The sequence below is a fragment of the Amblyomma maculatum genome, chromosome 10 (genome assembly GCF_055883805.1).
Source record: "Amblyomma maculatum isolate TAMU_Amacu chromosome 10, ASM5588380v1, whole genome shotgun sequence".
NCBI lineage: Eukaryota > Metazoa > Arthropoda > Arachnida > Ixodida > Ixodidae > Amblyomma > Amblyomma maculatum.
This window is the reverse complement of record NC_139353.1, coordinates 143,421,224-143,448,314: the sequence shown is the minus strand read 5'-3', so window position 1 is coordinate 143,448,314 and position 27,091 is coordinate 143,421,224. Positions and strand designations below refer to the sequence as shown.

Sequence of the window (27,091 nt, the reverse complement as noted above, 5' to 3'; positions counted from 1 at the left end):
GAGAAACTCCCCCTTACATGGAAACAAGCATGCCGAAGGACATTTGTGCAATGGAATCGCTGGAACAAAGCTAAATATGTTAATCACAAAGATACATTAAACCTTAAACTCGAAATGCGTCTGTCTGCTTCACAAGTAGCATCCCCAAGCAGTACAAGGCGGCGGCCCTAGATTGGGAGCTTCTTGGATGCATGTCCTACATAGGACATGTATCCCCATCCTTTTCCCAGTACTGGTGATGCCATTCCCCGGGAGTGCGAATGATGGCCTTGTCAATCTTATGAGCTACCAATATTGGCAATGCCGGTTCATGATTCTGCCAACGACGGCCCTAGTTATCCTGTTTTCCCGATATTGGCCCTGCCACTCCGTTACACCGCATACAATGGCCCTTGTTTTTCACTGTATCCCCCATATTGGCACTGCCGATTGAATACACTTCTAACCTAGACACTGGCCAACGTTACTAGATAGATTTCCAGTTCTCAAACTCCGGCGCGCCGCCTGACGCTCCTTCGTTGCGCTCCGCGCGGGGGTGCGCGCGACGCAGTTTGCCTAAAGCCCCTCAATAATTTGAAAGTAGCGACACTCTCCTCCACTCCGGCGTTTTCCTCCTCGAATATCCTCGCCCGCCAGATGCACGCGCTGCACACGGCACGCTTTTTTAGGCATATCTCGCGCGCCGTCCGGGCAGTTGGCTGGCACATGCGCGCTGTCTTAAGTTCGCACTTTTTCCACACTCTGTTACTGAATAAAATTACGAATAAGACATGCGACATGCTTGACTACCATGAGCCACATAAATTAGCTTCTCGTACGCGCAATGAAAGTGCCAATTAAGAGCGCTTGCGGTACGATCAAAACCGCTTGCTGCATACATCTCACATTCCTTTTGACTTTTCAATACCGTCACAGCATAGTATATGAAGCCTAAAATTTACAATATATTTGAACATTCCAGAATATTTTCAGCATACCAACTGTTAGTTAAAAGATTCACTTCGAACTAATTTTCGCGGAAGCACAGTTTATGAAGTTGCTCACGAGGGGAGCTTTATTAGTGGGATGTTTGCTGGGAACAAGCTGGGACATTTGCTTTGATGGCCCTCCTAAAATTTTTCATTAAAGTTCAGTCTGAGTTTGGCACAGCGCAGTGCACATGCAATGGCTTAATTGTTTTTGTAGTTGAGAATTTTCGCGGCTGCTTGAAAACGAATACGAACTTTTTTCTATTAAGCATAAAACGCCTTTAGTTCCCGCTGTCGGCGACCTTGAGATGATGTCGAGCCGAAACCGAGACCCAAAGATCCGCGCACCGATTTCCGATCATCCAAGGAAAGTGTCAGCACCCCAAAATTTGGCCCTCTCGACCACCGAAATTTGGATTCGACTTCGCTGAATTCACCATACTCAAATTATAGGATAGACATCGATTTTGGTCACATTCGGATGAGGTCAAATTCAGAGGGTTCCCGGGGCTGCATTTTGCGGGAGGTCACCCAAATTTGGACGTAACTACTGAATTCGCCATATTCAAGTTAGGTTAGACACCAATTTTCGCCAGATTCAGACAAGGTCAAATTTTAAGGGTTTAAAGAGAAACTTTTGATGTGGGGATATATAGTTTTTCGGACACGTTCTGTGGACGAGTTCTCTACACGCTTTCCTGCGACATAAGCCTATCAATGATTAACAATCTCCCACATTGCACGCGATATCGTTGAAAAGCGATACCTTGTTTCAGAAATTAAAGCGGGTATTGTATGCGAATGTATGCGCATTGTATGTATCAGCCGTCGCTATTACAGCATGTTGAGCGGAACCATGACGTGAAAACGATAACACGCATAACGACGCAAAATGATCGGTGAATTAAGTGATATTGCCAGATTAGTGATGCGCTTGCATGCAGTTTCAGTATACACAGTCACTTGGAAGAAATGCACAGTACCTCGCAGAGATGGGCAGTCTTCGTCGGCGTAAAGTTCTTGCGGCGGATGTAGCGCAGCCACTTTTTTCTTCTAACTGTGTCTTTCTTGCGCGCAGAATCGCGAAAAGAACAAAGCCTTTTTCACGTCCGATTGTGCACTGAATTGCGCAGCAACTGGGCATAGTACTGCACTAAAGGAGCGTGAATAACGCGAAGTGCAGGCGCGCAATGTCAGAGAGCTCGGTCGTAGCAGCGGCGGCTGCCCAAAAAATGTCGCCGACGAAAAATTGAAACACAAAAAGAGCGAACTTATCGCGCGCTTTTCCCGAAGACCACCCGCGGAGCCAATCACCGTCCGATGGGAGAGGTGAGAGAGGAGGATCGGCGAGGGTCCGCGAGAGTTCATAGAAAGTCGCTACTTTCAAAATATCAAGGGATTTCAAATTTGCCCGCGGACACGGCACGACTGAACGCAGCGGCGCGCTCTCTTTTCAAAGCGCGCGTGTGCGTGCCACCAGACGGGCCGCGGCCCGGCCAATAGCAGCACAGCGTTGTTTTTGACACCAACGTGTTACTAGGCGCAGCGAACGTAGCGAACAGCACGTTGTGGGGGTTGCCGGGCTTGCCCTGTGGCAGCGTGCACGTCTGGAAACGTTTGCTTTTGTATGCGCGGTTGTCACGCAGTGTATGACAGTGAATCATACAACGCTGTTTCGTGCCAGGTTGTAAAAACGGCTACGGGTCTGTGCAATCTGTTGGAGAGAAGAGACATTTTTCAGGCCGCGCTGCAATGCTGAACGCCTGCAGCTATGGGAGTGCGCAGTACCAAGGCAGGAGAAAAAGCTTTCGAGCTCGTGTTCAATTTGAGACCTCCATTTTTACGATGAGGATATTTCGAAAATTTTCGAGCACGAAATCAGCACAAATAAGTACACGTTCACATTCCAACTCTTGTATTTGTTTATTGTAACGCGCATTCAGTTTTATTCGAGGGATGTGAACCACCCCCTAGAAACCGTGCATGTGTGAAAGTCGCCATCACGAGTAAGAAAGCTGGTCTATTGTAAAGGGGTGTTGACCAAGTGAAATATGTTTGTGCGTACTTTGTGCCTCACAATAGATGCGCTTACACAACTCAGAGAAGCAGTTTCTTTGCTTATTCTTTGTTTTTATTGAACGCAAAGAGCGGCAGTGAAAGTTTCTTCCAGGCAGCTTCGCCGCTCGTGCTTTCTCGAGTTCATTCCGCTCAATTATAGGCTCTCCCCAATGTCTGAATATAGCCCTAATGAGTAGCAAAAATATGCGCAACGCAATGCATGTCACAATGTTAAGGCAAACTATGTGATTCGCCAGGCAAGCCGTGAGCGCTTCGCGTTGTGCTGCTCGGGGCGTCGGGCTGGATGGATGGATGGAATATAGGAGCGTCCCCTTTGAAACGGGGTGGTAGCAGTAGCTATCATGCTCATTTTTCTCCCCATATCTTGATTATTGATTTAGAATGGTTAACTAAACCATCAGTCTATTTATTAAATTTTTGTTCCTACATTACTAACATTATGTCACTTCTCTGCTTTTAAGCCACCAATCTTCCAGTCGTTTTTTGCTAGTTTCCACCGCCGGTTTATTCACCCGGCCACTGTTATCTCTAAACCCCAGAGCCTCAGGAACCGTGATGGCGCCTGCACCAACTTCCGGATGGATACCATTACATCCGAGTATAATATGGTCAATTGTTTCAGTGGAGTTTCCACATACAGCACATGCATCATCTCCATTGTTAAATTTCCTTTTGTAGCTGCGTGTTCTAAGGCACCCTGATCTAGCTTCAAAAAGTAGGGCAGTGCCTCTTGAGTTATCAAAGAAATCTTCCTTCCTGATCTGCATTTTCCACTTTCGGTATAATTCCACACTCTGCTTCTTTTCCATCGAATTTATCCAATTTTTACCTTCTGTGTTTTTCACCTGTTGCTTAATGCTCTTTATTTCTCCGTCCTTGTTATTAGTTCTTTTCCTCCATTGTGAGTCAACGCTTTTTAGGTACAGGTACTTAAATACTTTAGCTGCCCATCTGTTACTGTCCAATTTCCTCAGGCGTTCCTCATATAATATTTTACTCTGAGCTTCCCGTACTTCGAAAGATGCCCAGCCCATATCTCCCTGTACCGCCTCATTTGTAGTTTTTCCGTGGGCACCTAGTGCTAATCGTTCAACGGATCTCTGATTTATTTCTAATGTCGACTGTACCTCTGATTTCAGGCACGAAACCGCATTTCCGAAAGCAAGTCCGGGCATCATAATTCCTTTCCGAATACCCCTCAAAACCTCATACCTATTGTATCCCCACAGTGCCTTATGCTTAATTATCCCGGCATTCCTTCGCCCTTTGGTCTTGATTGATTGCTCATGCTTTCCAATGTATGCCAATCCTTCAATTACCCATACCCCCAGATATTTATATTCTGCTACTCTAGGTATTTCAAGGCCTTGTATTTTAAGACCCTGATCAGTTGAACCGTTGAAAATCATCACACCCGACTTAACTGCACTGAAACTGAAGCCTAGAGCGTCCCCTTCGTCTCCGCAATACTTAGATAAAGTTTGCAATTCTTCCAGACTCTCAGCTAGCAGCACAATATCGTCTGGATACATCAAACCGGGGAGGCGCTGCTCTACCGCCTTTCCACCTAATCTATATGACAGGTTAAAACCTAGGTTACAGTCTTGTACTCCGTTCCAGGTTTATCATATAAAGCATGAACAGCACCGGTGATAGAGGACAGCCTTGTCTTAATCCTTCGCATACTTTGACATCTTCCGTACTTCTTATCCCTTCCCACGTAATTTCTTTTTTGTTATCCCAAGATATTTCTTGTAAGAACTCTATTGTCTCATAACCGATACCTTCTTCTTTAAATACGTTCCACAGGAGTTCCCTGCTTACGTTGTCGTATGCCCCGTTTATGTCCAGGAAGGCCAAATACAAAAGTATATTTTCCACTCTAGATATTTCGATGCATTGGGTAAGCACGAACAGGCTATCATCTAAGCGCCTACCATTTCTAAAGCCGTTCTGAAGTTCTCCGAGTATCTTGTTACTTTCAACCCATGCTTGCACCTTTAATTTCACCGCCTGCATGGCTAACCTGTACATAACAGATGTTATGGTAATCGGCCTGTAGGATTTTATGTGCATCCGGTCTCCTGTCCCTTTATAAATCAAATTCATTTTACTCTGCCGCCAGCTGTCCGGAATTTGCTTATTCGTTATGGCTGTTTCCAGAGCTTTTAACAACGTTTCTTTACTTTTTGGACCGAGTTCATCAATCAGCTTGATCGGAATTTCATCTATTCCTGTAGATGTGTTTTTAGGGATATTTTTTCTGCCTTTTTCCAGTTTAGATTGGTCAGTTCTAAGCTGCTTTGTATTCTGCTACCTTGTGTTGCTTCCTGATTTGCGAAGATTACCCTATCGTCGCTTTTAAATGACTCGGCTATAACTGATGTAATGTAGTTCACTGCGTTGTCTCCCTTTAAACAATTTCCCTCGTTATCTTAAATTCGGTCCTGCTTTCTTTGATTCTTCTTCCTCAGCCAGCCTATATGGTTCCAGAATTTTCTTGCTCCGCCTCTAGAGGCATCGTGCATGTCAGCCATCCAGCGATCAATGGACTGTTTTATTTTACTTTGGACAAGGGCCTGTACCTCAAGTTTCTGTTGTCGATATGATTCCCATTTTTGGTCGATTTCCTCCTGAGATACCTGTGCTTTCTTTGCCACTCGATGTTCCCTTGAAGCAGCCCGTCGTTGTTCAATAGCTTTCCTGATTTCCTTATTCCACCAGCTCCGTGGCTTCCGTTTTCCATTCCTGCGGTTTGCTACTTTAACCTCCTTTATTTTCCTCCTTATGAGTAGTTCTACCTGTTCATATTCCCAGTCTTCCCTGGGGCTTTTCTCTATTGCTTCCTCTATGTCTGCTGCTATCTGCGCTATTTGATCGTCGTTTAATTTTGCGTTTACGTTTTGTATAAGTTCCATTTCTCTTTTCATCAAGGGTCCCATCTGCAGACTAATACGTTTATGATCACTTCCCAGACTACACTCCTCTTCTTCATCTATTTCCATTTTTGTGACCTTGCTAAAATTTCCTGCGACATTAGACAGTAGTCATTGGTCGTCTGCCTGTTGCGGAATTCCCACGTGATTTGGCCTTCACATTTTGTTTCTCTATTTACTATAACTAGATCGTGTCACTCACAGAAATCTAGCATTAGCTTCCCATTACAATCCGTGTATCCATCCAGATCATTGATGTGGCCGTTCATGTCCCCCAGCAGAATAATATCGGCCCCGTCTCAAACTGGCTTATATCGTCACTGAGACATTCAACAAGATCCTTGTTTTCTTGCCTGCACTGGTGTCCTGTTCCTAAATAAACTACCTCTAGCCATGTCCTTATGCGGGCAATTGTTCCTGGTACCCAGATATGTTCTTTACAAGATGATTTAATTCTTTGCCAATTTGTTCCCTGGTGTATCAACATACCTACGCCTCCACCCTTTCTTTCCGTTCCCGTTCTGTTGCATCCTTCCCATACGTAGCCTTCTATAAACGGCGGATCTTCTAGATTCCTGAGATTAGTCTCGCAAAGAGCGTACACGCCTATTTTGTCATCCTTCAACTGCAGTTCTATCTCTAGCTATTTCGCTCTTTTTCTACTGCCTTGCATGTTTATATAGCTGATCCTAGTGCTAAATTGCTTTTTTTGCACTTTTATTTCTCGACCTGCTCCTTGCCATTTTTGGGGGCTCAGACTCCGTTATTACACTTTCTTCTGCTTCACTTCTAACTACTTTTGTGCACGGAGTCCCCGCGGGCCCCCTAAAACAGCTACAGCCCTGCCAGCCAGGCGCCAGCCGATCTCTGCTCCCACCCTTCTGTTAAAATGAATGCCATCTTGCTGAAAAGCCCTACCAAAACCTGCTTTATGAACCTCCATGTTTACCTCAACCACTTCGAAACATTTCTCCAGGCTTAACTTTCTTATGTCCTGATTAACTGTCATCACGTCCTTTCCCAGCTTTCCGTTCAATCCTAGCACCTCCGGTACAGTGCGTACAACTATCTGCGTTTGCTGTGATATCTCCCTGAAATCGTCAACTCCCTTAGCTAAACTTTCCACCACTCCTGCAGCTTCACCATTTAGGACATCGTTTAGCCCCGCGGCTACTATCACCATAATACGCTCACCGGAAGTTTTCAACAGCCTATCTTTACTCTCTTTCACCACTGCCGTCATTGTCCTCCCTGGGAAGGCTCCAACTAACACTCTCTTATCACCCTTTACACGTTCCAAGATATCTCGCTTGCACCTGCTCATGTTAAAATCTCCGGCGATAAGCACCTGGGCCTTCTCTCTCCCTCTTCCAACTGTTGGCTCCTGCTTTCGGTTATCTGTGTCCTTCTCTCTGGGATTTTCATTCTTCCTTACTTCTTTCATTTTTCCGGCGTCTTAGCTGCAATTCTAAATAACTCTGACGGTTCGGATCCGCCTGACCTACTTTGCTTATGCCTTCCATGCCAGTGCTGGTCCCAGCCACGTGGCCCGCACTGGAATGTTCGTCCTCGTTGGTTCCAAGGATGAAGTCGTCCTTTTTCTTTTTCATTTGAGGAAGCTGTCCAACCAGTTTCTGATTTTCTGGCCTTAACAAACGTACTTCATTTTCTAAATCACCCACAGGAGATACTAAACTGCCCCTTTCTTGATCAAATCTATCTAAGCGCGCACTCAGTACGCAACACCGACACAAAAAGTCGCTGCCTTCCGCTTCACCTACAGAGTCAAAACGCGTTTCCTTGAGATTAACCTGCGCCTCACACTGAGTACACTTTACCTGCTTTTGATTGCACATCTTAAGCATGTATCGACTGAACTATATCTATTACGAATTCTCAGAATATACAAACTGCCAAAAGAAGACACAAGAAACGACTAGCAAACATGCGTTAAAATCAATTCTGCGAAAGCCAATAGCCTAGAAAAAAATCATTTATCTAAACACAATAGTTAAAAAATGAACGCCGAGAAAACCTAGCTGCCGGCACGAAAAACCAGGCCGCTAGGACAAAGAACTAAAATTTATTCTTTGGGCTGCACCTAAAAAATTATTTATCTAAACACAATAGTTAAAAATGAACGCCGAGAAAAACCTAATCGTGGCCGCCGCGCCATCTGGTGAGCGGAAACGCAAAGAGGCCACGCATCGAAGGCCGCCGCGGAGGGAGTTTGAGAACTGGAAAGGATCTAATAACGTTGGCACTGGCTGTGCACTATTCCCTCTCATATTGGTAATGACACCCCATTTATTTGTCTACGAAGGCCTTAGTTTTACAATTTTTTCCCCATATTGACACTGCCACTTTATTACACTTGCAACACAGGGCCTGGCTGTGCACTGTCCCCCCCCCCCCCCCCCCCCCCATAGTGGCAATACCACGCCATGACAACAGTTACACAGGCAACAGTTACACGCATGCGCGACCCGTAGGAAATGAGTCAAATATAACGTAGCCAAGCGGCTAATCAAGACATTACCTGGGCAGCAGCGGCGAAAACAGTTTTCATCGTGCTCATATGTTTCTGCTCTTTACCGAAGTTACAAGCACAGCCATTTTCCTGCTATCCGCGCTGTGGCACGTGTGAGGGACTGATTGACTGGCTGGCGGCGATTATATCGGAGACCGATACTCCATCAGCACTGCGCATCACCTGCGACTCGTGACCTGCACTTTGTGACCTGTTACTGGCTACAAAATGAGCTGTGCTTTCCGTCTAACCCCCACTTGATAGCAGCGGCAAAAACAGTTTTCATCGTACTCATCAGTTTCTGCTCTTTGCCGCAGGTACGTGTAAATTTTAAGGGCTTTTTTTCTTGTTGTCGCTGCTGCCAAGTGCGATCTATATTGCCCTGATACCTTCTGCTATTGTAATAGAGCACACACTGAACATTGTGCGCCATGACAAAGGATCTGCATAAAATGAAGGAGGAAATAAGGGAGGAACTAAAACAGGAGCTGAAAACGTTTTAAGAAACTATTGAAAGAGACTTGCGAAACGAAATTCGCGAGGTGAAGTTAGAGCAGCGGAACATAACTCAAAGCTTGAAATATGCCCACCAGGATATCAAAGACTTGAAAGAAAAGCTTAAGGCAGAGGCCACCAGGAATCAAGCACATGAATCGGAAAACAAGGCACCGCAGGAAAAGTGCCAATTTCTGGGAAACAAAAGTACGGTCCTTGAAGGCCGCATGACACAAGCGGAACAGTATTCCAGGAATAAAACCTTGAGATTCGTGGAGTCATTGTAGAAGGAAACGAAAACGTCGTTGACATTGTCAAACAGATCGGCAGTCCCTTCAAAGAACCGATCGTCGAGCATGACATTGAGGTGTGTCACAGGGTGCCTACACGCGACGGTAGTGTAAAACACGTTGTGCTGTTCAAGTCTAGAGCAAAGCGAGACGCTGTTTTGATGAATGGAAGGAAAGCAAGACTTCTTAACAGTGACAAAAATCTGGACAAATCTGATTCCATCTATGTTAATGAACATCTTTGCCCATTCCTGAAAAAACTGGGCGCAGCTATCGGTAGGAAGCACAGGCAAGGCTGGAAGTCAGTTTGGACGCTAAATGGCAAACTTTTCGCAAGAAAGTGAGATGATGAGCCAGTCATCAGGATTGATCATGAAACGGATTTAGATAAGATTCTGTAGCTTGCAGCGTCGATCACTTGATGCTCTGAGGATGGAATACTTTGAATTTTTGTCGCCGGCTGATCTTAAATTAACCTCCAGATCTGACACGTTCGTTTTACACTTCAACGCTCGTTCCATGCGTAACAAGCGTGACGAGATCTATGAACTATTGCGTGGATTCTCCTTCAAATTTAGAGTCCTAATGATATCTGAAACTTGGTGTAATCACGCATCTGACATCCCTCCAATTGAAGATTACCAACAATTCTTTCTGAATCGCCCCTGCAGACGAGGTGGTGGCTTGCATTGCGAACAAATGGCAGAATTTTCCACAATAACGGCTAGTTTTGAAGTACTCACGATAAAAACCAGTAACGAAATCATTAGGGCTGTGTACCGACCTCCATATGGCAAGGTCGAATACTTTTTCATGTTTTTGAGAGCCTAATGGATTATGTTTCTCAAAACAGTTTTGTTTTCACTTGTGACGATTTTAATATTGACATCATGGACGAAAATAACAATTACAATTTTGATGCTAGGCTGCTTTCAGCCGGTTACAAAAGTGTAATTACCACTTCAACACGTGTTGCACCTTTCACCTGTTCTATGCTTGATGCAACGAAAAAACTGCGTGAGAAAGACGGGACGTAAGAAACATACAAACACTCGTTCAGTTAGCATGAACCAACTAGCCCTTCAGAGTGTGCTACGCTTGATCTTCTTATCACTAATCTAAATACAGATATCCTCCATGGTGAGTACAATTTCATCCGACATAAGTGATCACTGCCCTGTCTTCATGACTTTTCCAGGCCCTAGCAAAAAGCACTTGTCTCAGGAATTTACTTACCAACCTATTTCCGAAAGTGCGTTAGAATCTTTCAAACGTGAAATTACTGCGCTTGACTGGTAATCTATATTGGAACTCATTGATGCTAACTCAGCCTACTCGGCATTACTTGAATATTTTCTTGTTATCAACAATAAACATTTTCCTTTTAAGAAAGCAAGACGATCGCGGAAAACTAGGAAACCTTTGGTGTTCCCGAAACATGTTAAGCGTATCAATGAAAAGAACAGCCTTTATCAGACTTTTATTCGTTCGCGATGCGAGGAAAAGCTCAAGAAATTTTAAGACCTTGCGGAATAAACTTAATGCAACACTAAAACTTGCAAAACGATTGTACTGCAAAAATGTCTTCGCTCAAACTATTACCAACAACCCACCTGCCGTATGGCATATTGTCAAGGATATTCTTGACCTAAGAAGGAGGACCGTATCACCAAAAAGAGTAAATAATAATGGCGTAGAGCTGTCTGGTGTGCAACTTGCAGATCACTTCAACCGGCACTTTGCAAACATTGTTTCAGCAAGTAATGTAGGCCCCCCAAGCATGAACACCCGAGCTACAATCTCTCACAGAGTTTGTTTCTTGAACCGACTGACACCGAGGAAGTCTACAACATTTTCTTTAACATGAAAAACTCTAAAGCGCTAGATCCTAATAATTTACAACTAAGACCAGTTAAATTTGTAACAGAATGCATTGCGCCTGTTTTAGCCCACATTTCTAACTTGGCTCTTGAACTGGGCATTTTTCCAAATGTGATGAAAAAGGCTCAAATTACTGTGGTGCACAAAGGGGGTGATGTAAATGTCGGAATAATTATCGGCCAATATCTATCCTCTCCATTTTTTCAAAGGACTGGAAAAGGTTATTTTTCATAGATTTAATAGATTCCTAGAGAAAAATAATGTAACAACTGGCTGCCAGTATGGGTTTAGGAAAGGACGATCAACGGAAATAGCCCTGGTCTCACTGAAAAAACAGATAGTTCAAAATATAGATGCTGGTATTTTTACTCTAGGTCTGTTCATCGATTTCAGCAAAGCCTTTAACCCTGTTAACCATAGTATTTGGACAGGTAAGCTATCACAGTACGGAATAAGGGGACATCCCCTCAATTTAATTGCGTCATATCTCAAAGACAGAGTCCAATGCGTCCATGTAAATAATAATGAGTCATCTTTACTGCCTATTCATTGCAGAGTACCGCAGCGTAGTATCGTCGGCCCCCTATTATCAACTTATATATATATATATATATGATATAGTTCACATCACCCAGTCAGCTAAGTGGTTCATATATGCTGATGATAGTAGCCTCCTTTTTGCCGTAAAGATCCAAATGGCATGGTTATTCAGTGCAACGAAACTCTTTATAAACGTGCTGGTGGTCCCAGTCAATTCGCAATGTAATTCTCCCTACAAAGACGAAATGTTTACTGTTTAGACCCTGCAACAAAACATTCACACTCAAAAATTCAATGAGCTTTATGAATGATCACATCACAATAATAGATGAGCACAAGGTTCTGGGCATTACACTAAACTGTCATCTAAGCCGGGATCACCACATTGACAATATTGTTACGTATATGCCACCGAAGAGCACGACGATGGAAAACAGAGTGAGAGACAACGAAACTGAAGCTACGGTTAGTGCTTGCAAGAACACTTACGGCATATGCTTTGAATTTTTATTCTGCACATATAAATCTTGGTATTCTGCTACTACGTGCGTTAGTAGTTACCCTTTTTTATTTTGGTTTTTCATATTTACGCTTACTTCTCTACCCTGCCGGGCTGGCGCAGTGGTAACGGCGCTCGACTACTGTTCCCAAGGACGCGGTATCGAATCCCGGCCTCGGCGGCCGCTTTTCGATGGAGGCGAAAAGCTAGGCGCCCGTGTGCAGTGCGATTTCAGAGCGATTTCAGTGCACGGTAAAGAACCCCAGGTGGTCTAAATTTCCGGAGTCCTCCACTACGGCGTCTCTCATAGCCTGAGATGCTTTGGGACGTTAAACTCCACAAACCAACCAACCATCTTCCTTCTCTATTCCCTAGCAAATATTTCTATTTATCTTTTTGCGATGTAGTTATACATCTCAAATTTAATATCTCTGCCCCACAATTCTTGGCCGATCCCCCTGTGTGGGTATGTGTCACCAAATTAGAGAACAACAACAACACTTACGTCTCTCATCAGCTGTGGTGGTTTTCCTGAACTAGCCCTCTGCCACGCATCATCTTGGTGGAGGTGAATCAAGATCCCCATGCGCAGATTAACCCATTTACGCTGCTAAGAGCTGGATTTGCGCAGCGGCCGTCACCTACCTGGCATCACAACGACGTCAAAAACAGCCACGATGACCTCCGAGACAGTCATGACTACCGCGGGAACATCGCCTCAGCCAGTAGTACTCACGGAAGTTCGCCGCCCTCCCTTCTTTTGTGGCGACGACCACCCAGACGTGGACGACTGGCTAGATGAGCATGAGCGCTGAAACAGGAAAAATCATTGGGACGAAACCATCATGCTCGCTAACATCATCTTTTATTTGACGGGAACAGCTGGAACATGGCTCCAAAATCACGAACAAGAGCTCGTTACTTGGGACATCTGCAAGCAAAAGTTTCAGGACTTGTTCGGAAAGCCCATTGGGCGGGCTCTGGCTGCCAAAACGGAACTTTCTTCTCGTTTCGAATCCCCCACGGATTCCTACCTTGCCTACATTCAGGACGTGCTTGCGTTGTGTCGCAAGGTCACCAGCTCCATGCCGGAAATTGGCAAGGTAGGGCATATCCTCAAGGGTACACGACTGCATTATCATACTGCGAAGGCTCGCAGATATGAACGCGATCTCTCGCGACGCCACTGGCATGCATGCTGTGAACAAATTTCTGCTAAATCCTCCAACGTCTCACTCTGGCGAACGTTTCGTGCAATGGAACACGATCGCCGTTTTACTAACGCAGAAGCAACAGCATGCTTTGCGGCTAATTTGTTGCCGGGCGATTTCGCCAAAGAAGCTAATCGAAAATGTTTCCCAATTGCAAGGACAGCTTGGGCCACTTAATTCCTCCGGTGTGGTTCTTCGTGACTGACTGCCACCACCTTCCAGGCGAACGATGTTCCCTACTATTCCAGTTCCCGACAAATGCCCACACTGCGAAGAACCCACACTGCGAAGAACTGTCCGGCATCTAATATGGACATGCCCGGGAACTTCGCATATACGCAAGACCATTTTACAAAAAGCTGGACTTTCACCGACTAATGACTCTCATTTCCACTTATGGATAACAAACAACATTTATATATGCACGCCGTTTATGTGACTTTTGCACATGGCTGCATCCCACAGATTTCTGTGACTCTACCACCACCTTTTATGTCGTGTGGCAAACTCAGCGCCATAAATAAATAAATTAATAAGAAAATGTTTCTCAAAATACGATATATAATTGCCTCCTTCAGCAGCTGATGCATGGAAACTACCATCTGGAATTGCGAGTCCGTTTTCGATGCCTGAGCTACTGGCTGCAATTGACGATGCTAAACAGAATACAGCGCCCGGTCTGGACAAAATTTAGTATGAAGCTTACAAGACCATCAGTACTGTTGCACTCCCTCAACTACTAGACACCATAAACAAAGTGTGGCTGGGTGCTGTCGTACCCGAGAGCTGGAAAACCGCTGTCGTGATCCCTATTATCAAATCTGGAAAGCCTCAGACAGAGCTCGCCAACTTACGACCAATCTCCATAACGTCAACGCTCTGCAATTTTACAGAGAAAATGCTAGCCACACGACTTTCTTGGTTGAACAGCACGGTTTTTATCACCCTGCTCAAATGAGATTTCGTCCATACATAGGTACAGAGGACGGGTTGGTAGTCTTGGCATCAGCAGTTCCATTATCTACCCGACGCTGCAATTTAGGTACCCTATTAGCAATGGACGATGAAAAGGAATATGACAACATCAGTCATGCTGCAATCCTGAATTCCATTGACATGCTTCATCTCCCTCCGAGAGTACGCAGTTTTATCGCATCATTTTTTGAAGGAAGAAAATTTGTAATACGCCTCAGTGGTGACACAGTTGATTCATTCGTTTCACTACGTGGCGTGCCCCAGAGATCAGTATTGTCTTCGACGTTGTTCAAATTATATGCATCCCATTGGCATGGCGCTTACATGACATATCCCTCAAATAAAGCTTTTGCAATACGCCTATGATATCACGGTATGGAGCACTCACCATGATCGGCTCATTAAAGAGGCCGCCCTTCAATCAGCATTAGACATAACCTCCGATTACGCATCTTCCATTGGCCTTCAACTTTCTGTGTTTAAAACTACATACACGTCTGTCGCCAGCCGCTGGGGACGCCGTAAACGTACTTCAAATCCAATTCGTCTCTTATATCAGGCACCCCACTACAAGAAAGCCCGAGCTAGGAAATTCTGGCCTTAACCATTCACCAATCAGTATCAGCGACTGCTCGGCTTTCTCAGGCAAACAACAAGCACTTCCCACTATGAGTTTGGTAAGAACAGTTGCGCGTAAAGCGGGTGGTGCTGGCTCGTCTGTTGCACGCCAGTAGGGGAGGGCTGTTCCGCAGCCACGTATAGTTAATTTAGGCCCAGTTCCAGCATCTTACAAGAGCACAATGGGATCGCCTTGAAGCCGTAAATCGAGAAGCTATGAGGACCATAACAATCCTTCCACGACTCACACCGGGCGTAGCATTACCAGAGAATGCGCCGCTTAACACTATCAATGAGCCTGTGCAGCATCACCGTGATGCTCGCACAGTCAAGGCCACTTTGTGACATACCACGCAAGCACTGAGGGCGTATGCAACGTCACACATTACTCTTTAGCCACCTGCGCCAGTTCTCCCTCCCTGGAAATTTGCAGAGTTAGGAGACAACAAGCCAACTGATATTCGACGTCCAACGCCTGCCAATTCGGCATCATTGCTTCGCCAGTGATTTGAAGAGCAAGATACTCAGCTATCTCAAATGTCTATTGTAGTGTACGTGGATGCAAGCCTGCAAGGCTGTGAAGCCAAAACGGCAATCTACTGTCCACGGAGACCTAGCCTGAATCAGACAACTACGTTTCAGCTTTCGGAACCACTTACATCTTTCTGCGCTGAGCTCGTGGCTCTTCAGGAAGCACTCTGCTCCTTGACTTCCATAACCATGCTCCCTGCAGCCCACGTTGTCATCCGCACTGACGCACTTCAAGTAGTAAGTTTGCTCCGACGGTTCAGCCGCTGCCCTAAAATATGCCAAAACATCCACCAGCTTGCGGCGCACATTCTGTAGTCAGTACGCATTGAGTGGGTCCCATGGGACCTGCTGCCTCCCCAAATTCAAGCAGATTTAGCGACCCGCCTCGTGAACCAAGACGTGTCAATGCCACGGCTCGAAGTGGACCGCCACCCTCCTTTTATCAAGAAAGGAAAGCCTCCGGCGCCGTACACGAGCACTTATCCCTTCGTGTGCGGCATCCCTTCCCCGCGGTCTCACCAGCGCAGAGAAGGTTGCGCTTAGGAGGATCCGGGTCGGTGTTGCTCTTACACCAGGGATCACAAGGACGTAGTGTCCCTTCCGATACTTATATCCCCGCCCAGGGTGCCCGATCTGTGAAAACGAAAATGTTGAAGACGACATTCGCCACTTGTTGTGAGACTGCCCAGCACTGAAGCCAACACGAATCCGGCACCTAACGATAGCTGGCCTTTGAGCAACCAATCCTACCTCATATATCGCTTGGACGCGGTGACCTCATCATCGCTCACTACTGGACTTCATAAAATCATCCAAACATCTTCTATTCATTTAATCATTTATTCATCCTTCATCTCATACCCTACGGATGCCATGAGGTTATAAATATCGATTAAAAAAACTCCGCGCAATAATGACCTGTGTCTAGAAGCATATCGATAATTATGCCGAAAATATCGCCTTGTGAGAGGAGACGTCCGTCCTGCAGCATGAGCCGCACGAGATCTCGTTCAAAATACTGTGCTTCAACAGTGATCTCAACATGGTACTACGCAATTGCACAATTGCAACTCTCTGAGGAGCGCAGACAGCTATGTGCAGAACGAATTCGCTGCTACAGGTTAGTTGCTCTGCTGTTTACTGCAAATCGAATTCGTTAGATAAAAGTTCGAAACCGCCTCAGTGGCAGCCCGACACCTTGATGTTAACAGTGAACTTGCTGCGCATGTTGTGGACGTGAAATTGCCCGAAACCGCAGTTTGAGGTTCTGGCATATTATTATTATTATTCAATTTTTATTTTCAATTCAAACCTTTATTGACATCATCCAGATGTTAGGAGCGCAGAAAAAAAGGAGTGCTGTTACTAGAAATTAGAATGAGGGATGCCGCTTCACTAAGCAGAGTAAGAGACACCTAAAGCAGCGCTACTTCGCCGACCCTCTTGCGGTATTTTTTCATGGTGGTCACTAGGTGTCGAGAAGTGATGTGGTGTGCTCGGTAAGCCTAGTCCGAGACCTCCCAATATCTGTCCATATTGCAAGACATAGCTACACATTATAAAGACAGCCACCGCTGCTTTCCGAAACCCTGTGCAAGTATCCCGAAAAAGGACGCAAGGCTCTTCGTCAAACGTTTTACAATCTGTGCCCAGCAGTCTTGGAACACTGCACTGCAGACTTTGATGGAGGCTGCAACCTGTGTGAAGGCGACCTTTTCAGACCTTCTCGGATGGTCTGAGCCTTCCCAGCCAATCCCCACCCTTCCCAGTCCTTCATCACCCACCCTTCTGGGGAGGACTAGGAGGCGGCACTGCTCAGCTGCCATGATGTGCGGTCCAAGAACACCTTGGTAGCCAGTGCGCGAGCGGCATTAGTTACCGCTTGGGCTCTGGAATAGGAGCTCCACCTAATCTGTGAGGACCTGGGCTAATAATGCCTGAGCCCCAAACAGCTCCTTGCCGAAAACTAATAAATGTTTGTCACCGCCACCACCGGTGGAGGCAGCACAACTCGCGCTGGTACGTCCTTCGGCGTCGATTTTCCGAGGCCGAAGCACTCGAAGAGCTGGCTTCTTTTTTAAAGCGCCCTCAACAATCAGTTGCTTGGTACAAATGGATGAATGGAGCTTTAGGTTGTTAGAAAGAAATGGCTTTTTTTTTCAGACAACCAGTAACACCCAGGAAAAGGAGCAAGCAAGTAGCTTAACCAAGACAAAACATCTGCCGGCAAATCCCAACTTCCCATGTTCTGTGCGAGCTGCGACCCCACAAGCCCGCCAATATAGCGGGCCTCATACGCCCACCTGATCCTTTATCACCCGCAGCTACATGTTAAACATCCGGAAAAACAGCATGAAGCTCTGGGCTACTTCTTGCTTGCTCTAACCGTGGAAATAAACCATCAGAACTGGCGCACAACTTTTGAAATACCATTTGTAAATAACCATCGTCTGTACATATGGACTCTTCGTTAACCTCTAAATAGTTCATTGATTTCGTGATAGTGCGAGGCAGAAGAAGCAGCGCACAGCGCAATGGTGGTTTTTTAAGTTTGCCGCTGACCATTGACATAGGTGGGAACTGCACAGCATATGGCCTGCGTTCAGAGCAATGTTTGCAACACCCTCCATGAGCTCAGATAGCACTACAGGTGCTATCCGCTCACCCTCCCCCCTCCCCCACCCTCCGTCTCTTATCGCAGATAATATCAAAATGCGCGTTTCTTTGCAGTTTCAGAACACCAGCTTTAACCCAGCACTTTCGTATGCAGGTGTACGCCACAGAAGTGTGTAGGTAGCACCTAGGGTGACGACTCTGTCTTAAGGTAACAGCTCAGAACCTCGTATTTCTTATTCTAAATAGAAGCTATGCTATGCGAGTGCACACAGTCGTAGAATGTTTTATACAGCACGCTTTGAAGCACTTATCGACGTTATGACTTTGGGCCAAAAACTACCCAGGACCAAATTCAAACTTCATCATGCATTATCATGAAAGCCTCCATGGTGTGTGCAAAAATGTCTTCAGTCTCAAGGACACAGCTGTCCGTAAATCTATAGGCAGAATAAAAGTGAACAAGAAGAGCTCGGGATGAAGCAGAGCACTAACCCGTAATCGGCTTTCATCCTTCATTATGCTGATTTTTGTAGTACTCAGTATAGAACATATAGTAAGGTTTGTTGATACTCATTGCATATAAACCAGTCCAAATATAATACAGTATTATCCGTAACGGCGCAGACCTATGGAGCAGCGTTTGGTTGGTTCATTTGGAACAAATAATTTTGTAGACAACAATTACACATATCCGCATAGAACAAGTCTATCCTCACAAGTGTAGTGCACAATTAGACACTAGACAAATATGCCATGGAGCGAATATCTTGGCGGTGCTGTAAGGCAAAAGCAAAGCAGAGTGCTAGAGAATATTGTCATGCACGGCGTAGCAAATAACATTTAGCTGCTTTCATCTCTAGTGCAAAATGAACTGATTTTCACGTGTACAAGGGGAATATAAATAAAAATATTTTACATTTCAAGAGCCGCTCTGTGTAATTCTAACCTTGCACTGTAACGAAACTTTGGTGGACGTCACAAAGACACTGTATCATTAGGCCTAATTCCATAAAGAAACTGTCGCCCCTTCGAGAGGCGTCTTTCAGTCAGAAGGTAAGTGAGAGTTCAGTAATCCTTGCTGTAAATATAAAAGTTCAAAGATAATTGTCCCAGAACATGAGAAACTTAGCTTCGAGAAGCAACTCCACAGCCACAGACAACGAGGCACACTGGCTTAAAAACCCGCACACAACCAAAGACGTCGAAGAAGCCAAGTATCTCAGCCGAAGAAGGTGCACTTTTTTTCCGGGTTCATGTTGGATCCGAGGGGACACCCGAAGGTTCTGGCGAAGGGCGCAAAGTTTGCCATCGCCTTGTTGCAGTCACCGCCATAGAGGTTGTCGGCACTCGTCTTCGCGCAACTTGGAAGGCACGCCGTGATGAAGAAAACCTTCTCCTCGGTCAGCTCCTGCGACGAAAGAGGTCCACAGTAATTTATGTCATGCTTCAAAAATGGCAACCGCCGCCATCACGTGTACTGACTCCACAAAGGGAAAGTTATTCAAAGCAAGCAATAACTACAGAACCCTCTGCTTTCTTTATTAAGCGAAATCTTACAAAACTCGTTCGTTCGAAAATCTGTCCGTGCCTTTATCATCGTTGTAATAGTAGTAGTAGCAGTAGTAGTAATAGTAGTGATTGTAGTAGTGGTAGCCGGCACCACGTGTCGGAAATAATTGAGGACTGCATAAAAATTATCGTATCATGGTAATTTGTGGTTCTAGTGATTGACGACTGATTGGTGTGTGATGGGCGATAATGAGAGAATTAAATTGTTGTAATTAATTGAAAACTGAAAACAATTAAAAACTCGGAGAAATGGAGAAATGGGAGTCCAAGACGTCAAAATATACTGATTGAAAAACGAATGCTTGATGATACTAAATAAGAAAATTGAGTTATTTATCATTAAATTTTATTTAATTTGATTTAATGAGTTATTTATCATTAAAGTGAAAAAAATAAAAAAACGCATACAAAGCTGTCAAATAACAATAGATTGGGAAGCCAAGGATTCCTGATACTAAATATCTGTCTATAAAAATTAAAAAACCACCAAAAAAAGCAAGAAAATTAGGGCGACGTGCTTAAGCTTCGCCTCAAGAGAAGACGGGAATCTCCTTTAAACCCACCTTTATTGCGTGATTTTTTATATTTTCATTCATGCGATTTTAAATTCACCATCCTCAACATTATCATCAGCAGCCTACTATAGCCACTACAGGGCGAAGGCCTCTCCCATATTGATACAATTAACCCGGTTTTTTGCTAGCTGCAACCAATTGATGCCTGCGAACTTCTTAACCTCACCGCCCACCTAACTTTCTGCCACCCCTTGCTACGCTTTCCTTCCCTTGGAATCCAGTTTGTTACCCTAAGCGACCATCGGTTATCCTCCCTTCGCACTACAAGTCCTGCCCATGCCCATTTCTTCTTAATTTCCACTAGAATGTCATTAACTTGAGTTATTTCTCTGACCGACTCTGCACGCTTCCTATCTCTTAATGTTGCCCCTACCATTTTTCTTTCCATAGCCCTCTGGGTTGTCCTCTACTTAAGTAGAACCCTCTTGGTTAGCCTCCACGTTTCAGCCCCATAGGTGAGTACAGGTAAGATGCAACTGTTGTATAACTTCCTCTTGAGCGATTCCGGTAAGCTGCTAGTCATAATCTGCGAGTGCTTGCCAAATACGCTCGATCCCAATCTTATTCTTCTTGTTACTTCCTTTTCATGGTCCGGATCTGCGGTTACTACCTGTCCTAAGACATATTCACCTGCTACTTCCAGTACTTCGATACTAAATCTAAACTGCTGTTCCTTCCCGAAGCTGTTCAACATTACCTTATCCTACTACATATTAATTTTCAAGCCTACCTTTCTAATTTTCCTGTCTAGGTCATCAATCATTATTTGCAGTTCATCTCCCGAGTTGCTTAGCAAGGCAATGCCATCAGTAAATCGCAGATTACTGAGGTACTCTCCATCTACCCTTATCCCTAACTGCTCCCATTCCAAGTCTCTGAATATTTCCTCTAAGCAACTGTGAATAGCACTGGGGATATTGTGTCTCCTTGCATAACACCTTTCTTTATGGGAATTTTGTTACTTTCTTTACACAGATTTATGGTTGCTGTGCAGCCACTGTATATATCTTCCAGCACTTTCACGTACGGCTCGTCTACCTCGTGATTTCGCAATGCCTGCATCACCGCCGAGGTTTCAACTGAGTCAAATGCTTTTTCGTAATCAATGAATGCTATCTATAAGGGCTGGTTATATTCCGTGCATTTTTCGATCACCTGATTGGTGTTATGAATATGATCGATAGTAGAGTACCGTTAACGAAAACCGGCTTGATCCTTTGCTTGGTTGCAGACTAAGGTTGTCCTGAGTTTATTAGCGATTATCATAGTAAATATATATATAACCTCCATATTTGTATGCTGCCAGATACAAATATATAAGGCAGCAAATAAGACCTTATCTGAGCAAATAAAATCTGAAATCAGGCCAGATTAGGTCACATATGTGGAAAATGTTGCCCTTGTATGGCTCAGATTTGGCCATATTATGCAACATATAATCCATATCTGAACGGGTAACGGGACCTTATATGGCTTGATCAGGGGCATATATGGCATCCTCGCGACATTATGTGGCCTGAGAAAGCATATATCGCGTCGTCATGAACTTATATAGACAGACGGGCCATATGCCTGGTGTTAACAGCACTTTATATAGCCTCATCGGGGCCTTAATCATGTAGGCGCCATAGTGACTGTATATTAGCAATATATAACCTTCGTCTACCTTCTGAAAATATCCAACACTGGCATCATGTGGCCGAGCTTCAATTTTTCTACACTCAGCATGGCCTGCATGATTCGTTAATTGTATCCAATTTAGCAAATAGTTCCGACTCCTAATATTTCAAATCTCCTGCAGATTTCGCTGCGCTATAATTATTATAACATGTGTTCCTTAATACAGGAGGGCGCAGGGTTATGGCCATGCTCCTCTTTCCGCCTACTAACTTGCATTTTCATTTAAAATGCGGCGGCAGTCCGGTGCACAAAAGCATGGTCGGTTAAGTTGAACGATCCAAAATATCAAGCAAATGATAGCAGTTCAGTTTACGGCCCCCTCCGCGCTGTCTAGACGGTGACTCAACCTCACAGACAGCTGGCGGTTGCTGCGTCGAGGGCCGCACTGGTTAGACAGTGACTCCTCTCCCGCGTTCCCCTCTTCCCTCTCAGACAGGGGCGGTCTCTGAGTGGACTCGCATTTCATCTCTCCTCCTAGCTGCCACGCTCCACCGCGTAGGCCGCGAGCTCTCCGTTTTGTGTGTGTTTGCTTCTTTCCCCTCCCCCTTTCAACTCCGTGCGCCTCAGCACTTTGTGTCTCGTATCGTTCCTTTTCGGTGGCAGACTTCGGAGTTCGGTTCGGCTGGCGGGCGTGCAGCATGTTGTGTATGCTGGTGTGTGTGTGTGCCAGCGGCTGTTCGCTATTAGCTGTGTGCATGTAACAAAAATGCGACAGCAAACCACAAAGGCTCCAGTCTGACCGTCGACACGGAGGAAATTACTGTGTCCCACTGCGGCTGGAAGCTGCCTCCCAGGCTTGGCAGCGAACCTGATGGTCGATTGAGCTTTTCGGGGCTTCTGCCCTGGGTGGCCCGGCCAAATCTGCCCCATTGTGTAGAAACTGCAGGCGGATCGCACCCTCATTGTGCCGTGTCATCTTCACGTCCAATCACCAAAACCGTGAGCGTGAGACATCTTGTCGGGAACTAGCACTTGCCAGCCTCAGGATATTGTTCATTTTATTATTTTGAGAGAAAATTAATTTTCCAATCAGTAAATTGGATGGTAATTGGCAGTATGTGATATTTTTCCGTACATTATGTTGTTAATTTGTCTTTCGCTTCAGCAATTTTAACAAATTTCAGTAGGTGGATAGGGTCCTTCGTTGTTTATTAATATTATTAGCACCACCTAAGTAGCTTCATGCTTGATTCGGTTTAGGGGCAGAGCTGTCGCTGTCAAGACAAATGCCATCGGACATGCTTTTTTCTTTGTTTTCTCTCTTAATGTCAAAAGCAAACACGAGTTAGGCTCGTTCGCTCATTATGCACTGCCGTCTCTGCTTAAGGTAACACCAGTACTTCCTGGCAGCCTATATGTACTTTGCTAAGGTTTAGGTATTATCAGGAGTCCCAGCAGTGTGTGGTTTATCGCCCTACGGTTTAGCCGTACCTTTTCCGGGTACCGACAAACCTTTAAAATCGATTTGAATAGTCTAGTTCGATTAATAGCCGCTCTCTATTTTCTTTAGCTTCGCAAGTAAACTAGTTCAAACAAAAAGAATTCACAGGTTAAAGCTCTGTGTGTAAAAGAGTAGAATAAAAATGTAATATCTAATTTATTAAATTAATGTCTTTCACTTTAGCTTCTCGTGTAGACAGGTAGGTCCATTATTCTGTTCAGATATCTCATTAGTTTGTTATAGTATCGCGCGTAAATGAGTAGAATCTCAATATTTACTGACGGATGAGCATGCCTTTGACCCTCAGTATATCCACGCAATTCAGGCCCGTCTTTGAGCGATTCCATATAGACCGGGAGAAAAGAAAGCCTGTGGTTTAAAAGTTTAATATAGATCCGGATAATATACAACTGTATTCTGAATTTCATACGCTTTTAAATGCAGTTATTGGTGCAGTGCGTTTACGACGAGGACGAGAGGAGACACAGACACGGATGAGAAGGGGTCGAGGAGATCCATACCTATTTGTGTAAAGGGCGGTACCGGGTTCAGTAGCCCAGCTGGTCAGGTCGGTGGCGTCTTGCGTCGCTTACACTCACGGCACGTTTTCACGTAGTTGGGAACGTCGGCAGGCAGTCGCGGCCAGTATTACTTCTCCTGGATTAGATGCAACGTGCGCGCACACCCGGGATGTCCTGCTTTTGGTTTATTGTGCAACGTATTAAGAATGTCCTGCCTTACGCTTTTAGGCACAAGAAGCAGCAGCGGGGTCTTGTGGCGAACAACGTTCTTCACGAGGACGTCATTGCTTAAGGCGAGCGACAACTGACGCCTATGTCTTTCGGCTTGGTATTTTAACTCATGGTCGGATCACTGCAGTTGCGCGACCTTCTGGACTTCTAGCGCTTACCGGTCCCAAAAAAGTCTCATCTTCACCGTCTTTCGGTGGAGCGTCGACGTGGGCGCAGAATAAGCAGTCTGCGTCGAAATGCTTGTGGCCCGACTTATAGACTGCAATCGCGTCTAATTCCTGAAGACGTAGACTGCATTAGGCAAGGCGGCGGACGGGTTTTTCAAATTTACCATCCAGCAGAGCGTGTGGTGTTCGCTTACCATCTTGAACGTTCGAACATGTGTCTGCCACCGATCTCGTCGTACATGCGCTGCACCGATGATGTCTAACCAACATGTCCAAGTGTCTACTTTGTCTTTTAAATGCAGGTTTTGGGAAAATTATGCATAATTTTTCTAAGTGGATTTCCCCGCACAGGTTCGGATCCTGTCGACTGCGCCAGTAAAACGTCACAGGTTCTTGTCTCTTCAAATCTTCCGCACCTCTCCAAGGTGCTCCTCGATTCGGCAGGCGACGTGTAGTTCACACGCAAACACGCTGAGACGAAGGCCAACGAACTTGCCGTAACAAAACGAACAATAACTTTATATAACAAGAACATGAAGCACAAGATACAGAAAACTTAGTTACATGAGACAGAGAGGCGACACACTTTACAAAAGAGACTGAGCGAATAACTAAAGGCAAAACGAGCGCATCACTCTTTTTACGACTTCTCAGTCCGGGCCTGCCTGCTACGCTGTCTTCTCCGAGCGAGAATTGAATCAGAATCAGAACCGTCGGTGGCTGCGCGGCGCGCTCTTAAATAGCCAGCGCCGAACCTTCTAGGCGCGGAGGAGGAACGGAAAACAGCTTAGCGCTGCCAAAGCTATGCCTTCCCCCCTTGGCCTTCTGGAGAGGCCTCGAAGTTTCTCGAACATGGTCAGCAGGCGCGGCCTTCCCGCGCGAAGCGAGGAGGAGGGCCGGGACCGTGCGGGGGAACGCACGCTTGACTCCGCGCATGGCGACGAGGGCGAGGAGGCGCAGCGCGGTGGCTGAGATGACGTAGTCGGTCGCGTCGCTTTCTCGTTCCTTGGAGAACATTCCATCGCCGTTTTCTGCGGCGCGCGCGCCGAAACATTAAAGAAAGGGCCACCGCGGCCTTACATGGATCTTGTACATTTACCACTATTGTTATTCGCTAATACACTGACAACTGCAGACCAGAATAACCAGGCTCATTTCCGCAAAGGATATGCGACAACTGTCTATATTTGCGCGAACTGTCTCTGGCGACATGGAGCATGAACAACAATGAGTACATAATCGATCCTTGCGCTGCAATCACGGTGATAAGGCCGCATGCCGGCGGATATCTGAAAATAACAAATAAGGATTTCAACGATACATGGCGTTACTCTGCCTTAACAAGGCCTCACCTTGATGCTTACAAAATAAGCACGAAAGGGCAACCAAAACACGATAAATTTAAAGTAACCAGGGCCTTTAGCGCATATAATAAAGCTTTACGCGCACAACAGGGACGATTTATGGGCACGCCCGGCGTTGTTACGATGTGGTGGTGCCGTCGGAGATCATCTCGCAGTCAAGCTGATTCCTCGGAGACTGTATGGACTGAAGTACCCAAGCAACAGCTTTTCACTCAGCCCGAGGAGGCGAATCGGCGTCGAAAGTGAAACTTCGTTTCCCGGCCTGTATATACCGTTCGTCGGAAAGTCGAAAGTTGTATCGGCTGGCGACGCGGTGCGTTGCCGGCTTTTATTGCGCAGCCGGGCGGGTCGTCGGACTTGGTCTGCAAGCTGAAGGTAGGCGGTGACGTCCAGGTTCTCTCGTGGTTTACGTGCGGTAGCATTGCGTTGAGCGTAGTCGTGGGATCCCTGCCATACACAAGCTGAACAGGGTCGACTTGGTTGTCTTCCGGACGGTGGTATAAGCGAAAATGACCTAGTACAGAATGGTGTCCCATGTCTTGTGTTTGGCGTCGACTTACATCACAATAATGTCTGCAGTTGTTTTGTTGAGGCCATTTTTCTGAGGATAGTACGCAGTTATTCGTCGATGGCTTGTATAACTGTATTCAAAGATGGCTTGTCATTTCTGCTGTCAACGCCGTTCCCTTGTCCGTGATGAGAATTGTTGGGGCGCCGTGTCGAAAGATAGTACGTTCGACAAATATTTAGCGACTTCTGCAGCGGTAACATTGTGCAGTGCTTTTACTTCAGCGTAACGAGTAGGGTGGTCATTGGCAACGATGATCCCCTTCCTACCTGTAGATGAAGGCGGTAAGAGGCCAACGAGATTCATCCCAATTTGTGCAAAGGGCGCTACCGGGTCCAGTAGCCCAGCTGGTCCGGTCGGTGGGGTCTTGCGTCGCTTACACTCACGGCACGTTTTCACGTAGTTGGTAACGTCGGCAGGAAGTCGCGGCCAGTATTACTTCTGAATTCGGTGCAACGTGCGCACAAGCTCGAGATGTCCTGCTATTGGTTCATCGTGCAACGTATTAGGAATGCCCTGCCTTATGCTTTTATGCACAAGAAGCAGCAGCGCGGTATTTTTGGGAGCAATGCTCTACTCCACGAGGACATCATTGCTTAAGGCGAGTGATCACAAGTGGTGCCTATGTCTTTCGGCTTGGTCTATGAACTCATACTCGAATTAGTGCAGTTGTGTGAATGTTCTGGCCTTCTGGCACTTACCGGCTATAAAAAACGCTCGCCTTCACCGTCTTTATGTGGAGCGTCGACGGGAGCGCGGGGTAAGCAGTCTGCGCCAGAATACTTGCGGCCCGACTTATAAACGGC

At 45.7% G+C, this 27,091-nt stretch overlaps 2 protein-coding genes across 3 annotated transcripts in view; both read right to left on the bottom strand.

Annotated features, from left to right (window-relative positions):
- LOC146177603 (cytochrome P450 2J4-like) overlaps window positions 1-2,357 on the bottom strand; it is an 87,919-nt gene extending 85,562 nt beyond the window's left edge. For both annotated transcript variants that reach the window (XM_084581160.1, XM_084581161.1), the window contains exon 1: window positions 1,952-2,357. The gene's annotated coding sequence lies outside the window, so the exon portion shown is untranslated. The remainder of the gene's footprint in view (window positions 1-1,951) is intronic.
- Window positions 2,358-19,306: 16,949 nt separating this feature from the next.
- LOC146177601 (membrane metallo-endopeptidase-like 1) overlaps window positions 19,307-27,091 on the bottom strand; it is a 70,265-nt gene continuing 62,480 nt past the window's right edge. The window contains exon 6 of the mRNA XM_084581159.1: window positions 19,307-19,577. Coding sequence (XP_084437285.1) covers window positions 19,389-19,577 — 189 coding nt within the window. The 3' untranslated portion in view covers window positions 19,307-19,388. The remainder of the gene's footprint in view (window positions 19,578-27,091) is intronic.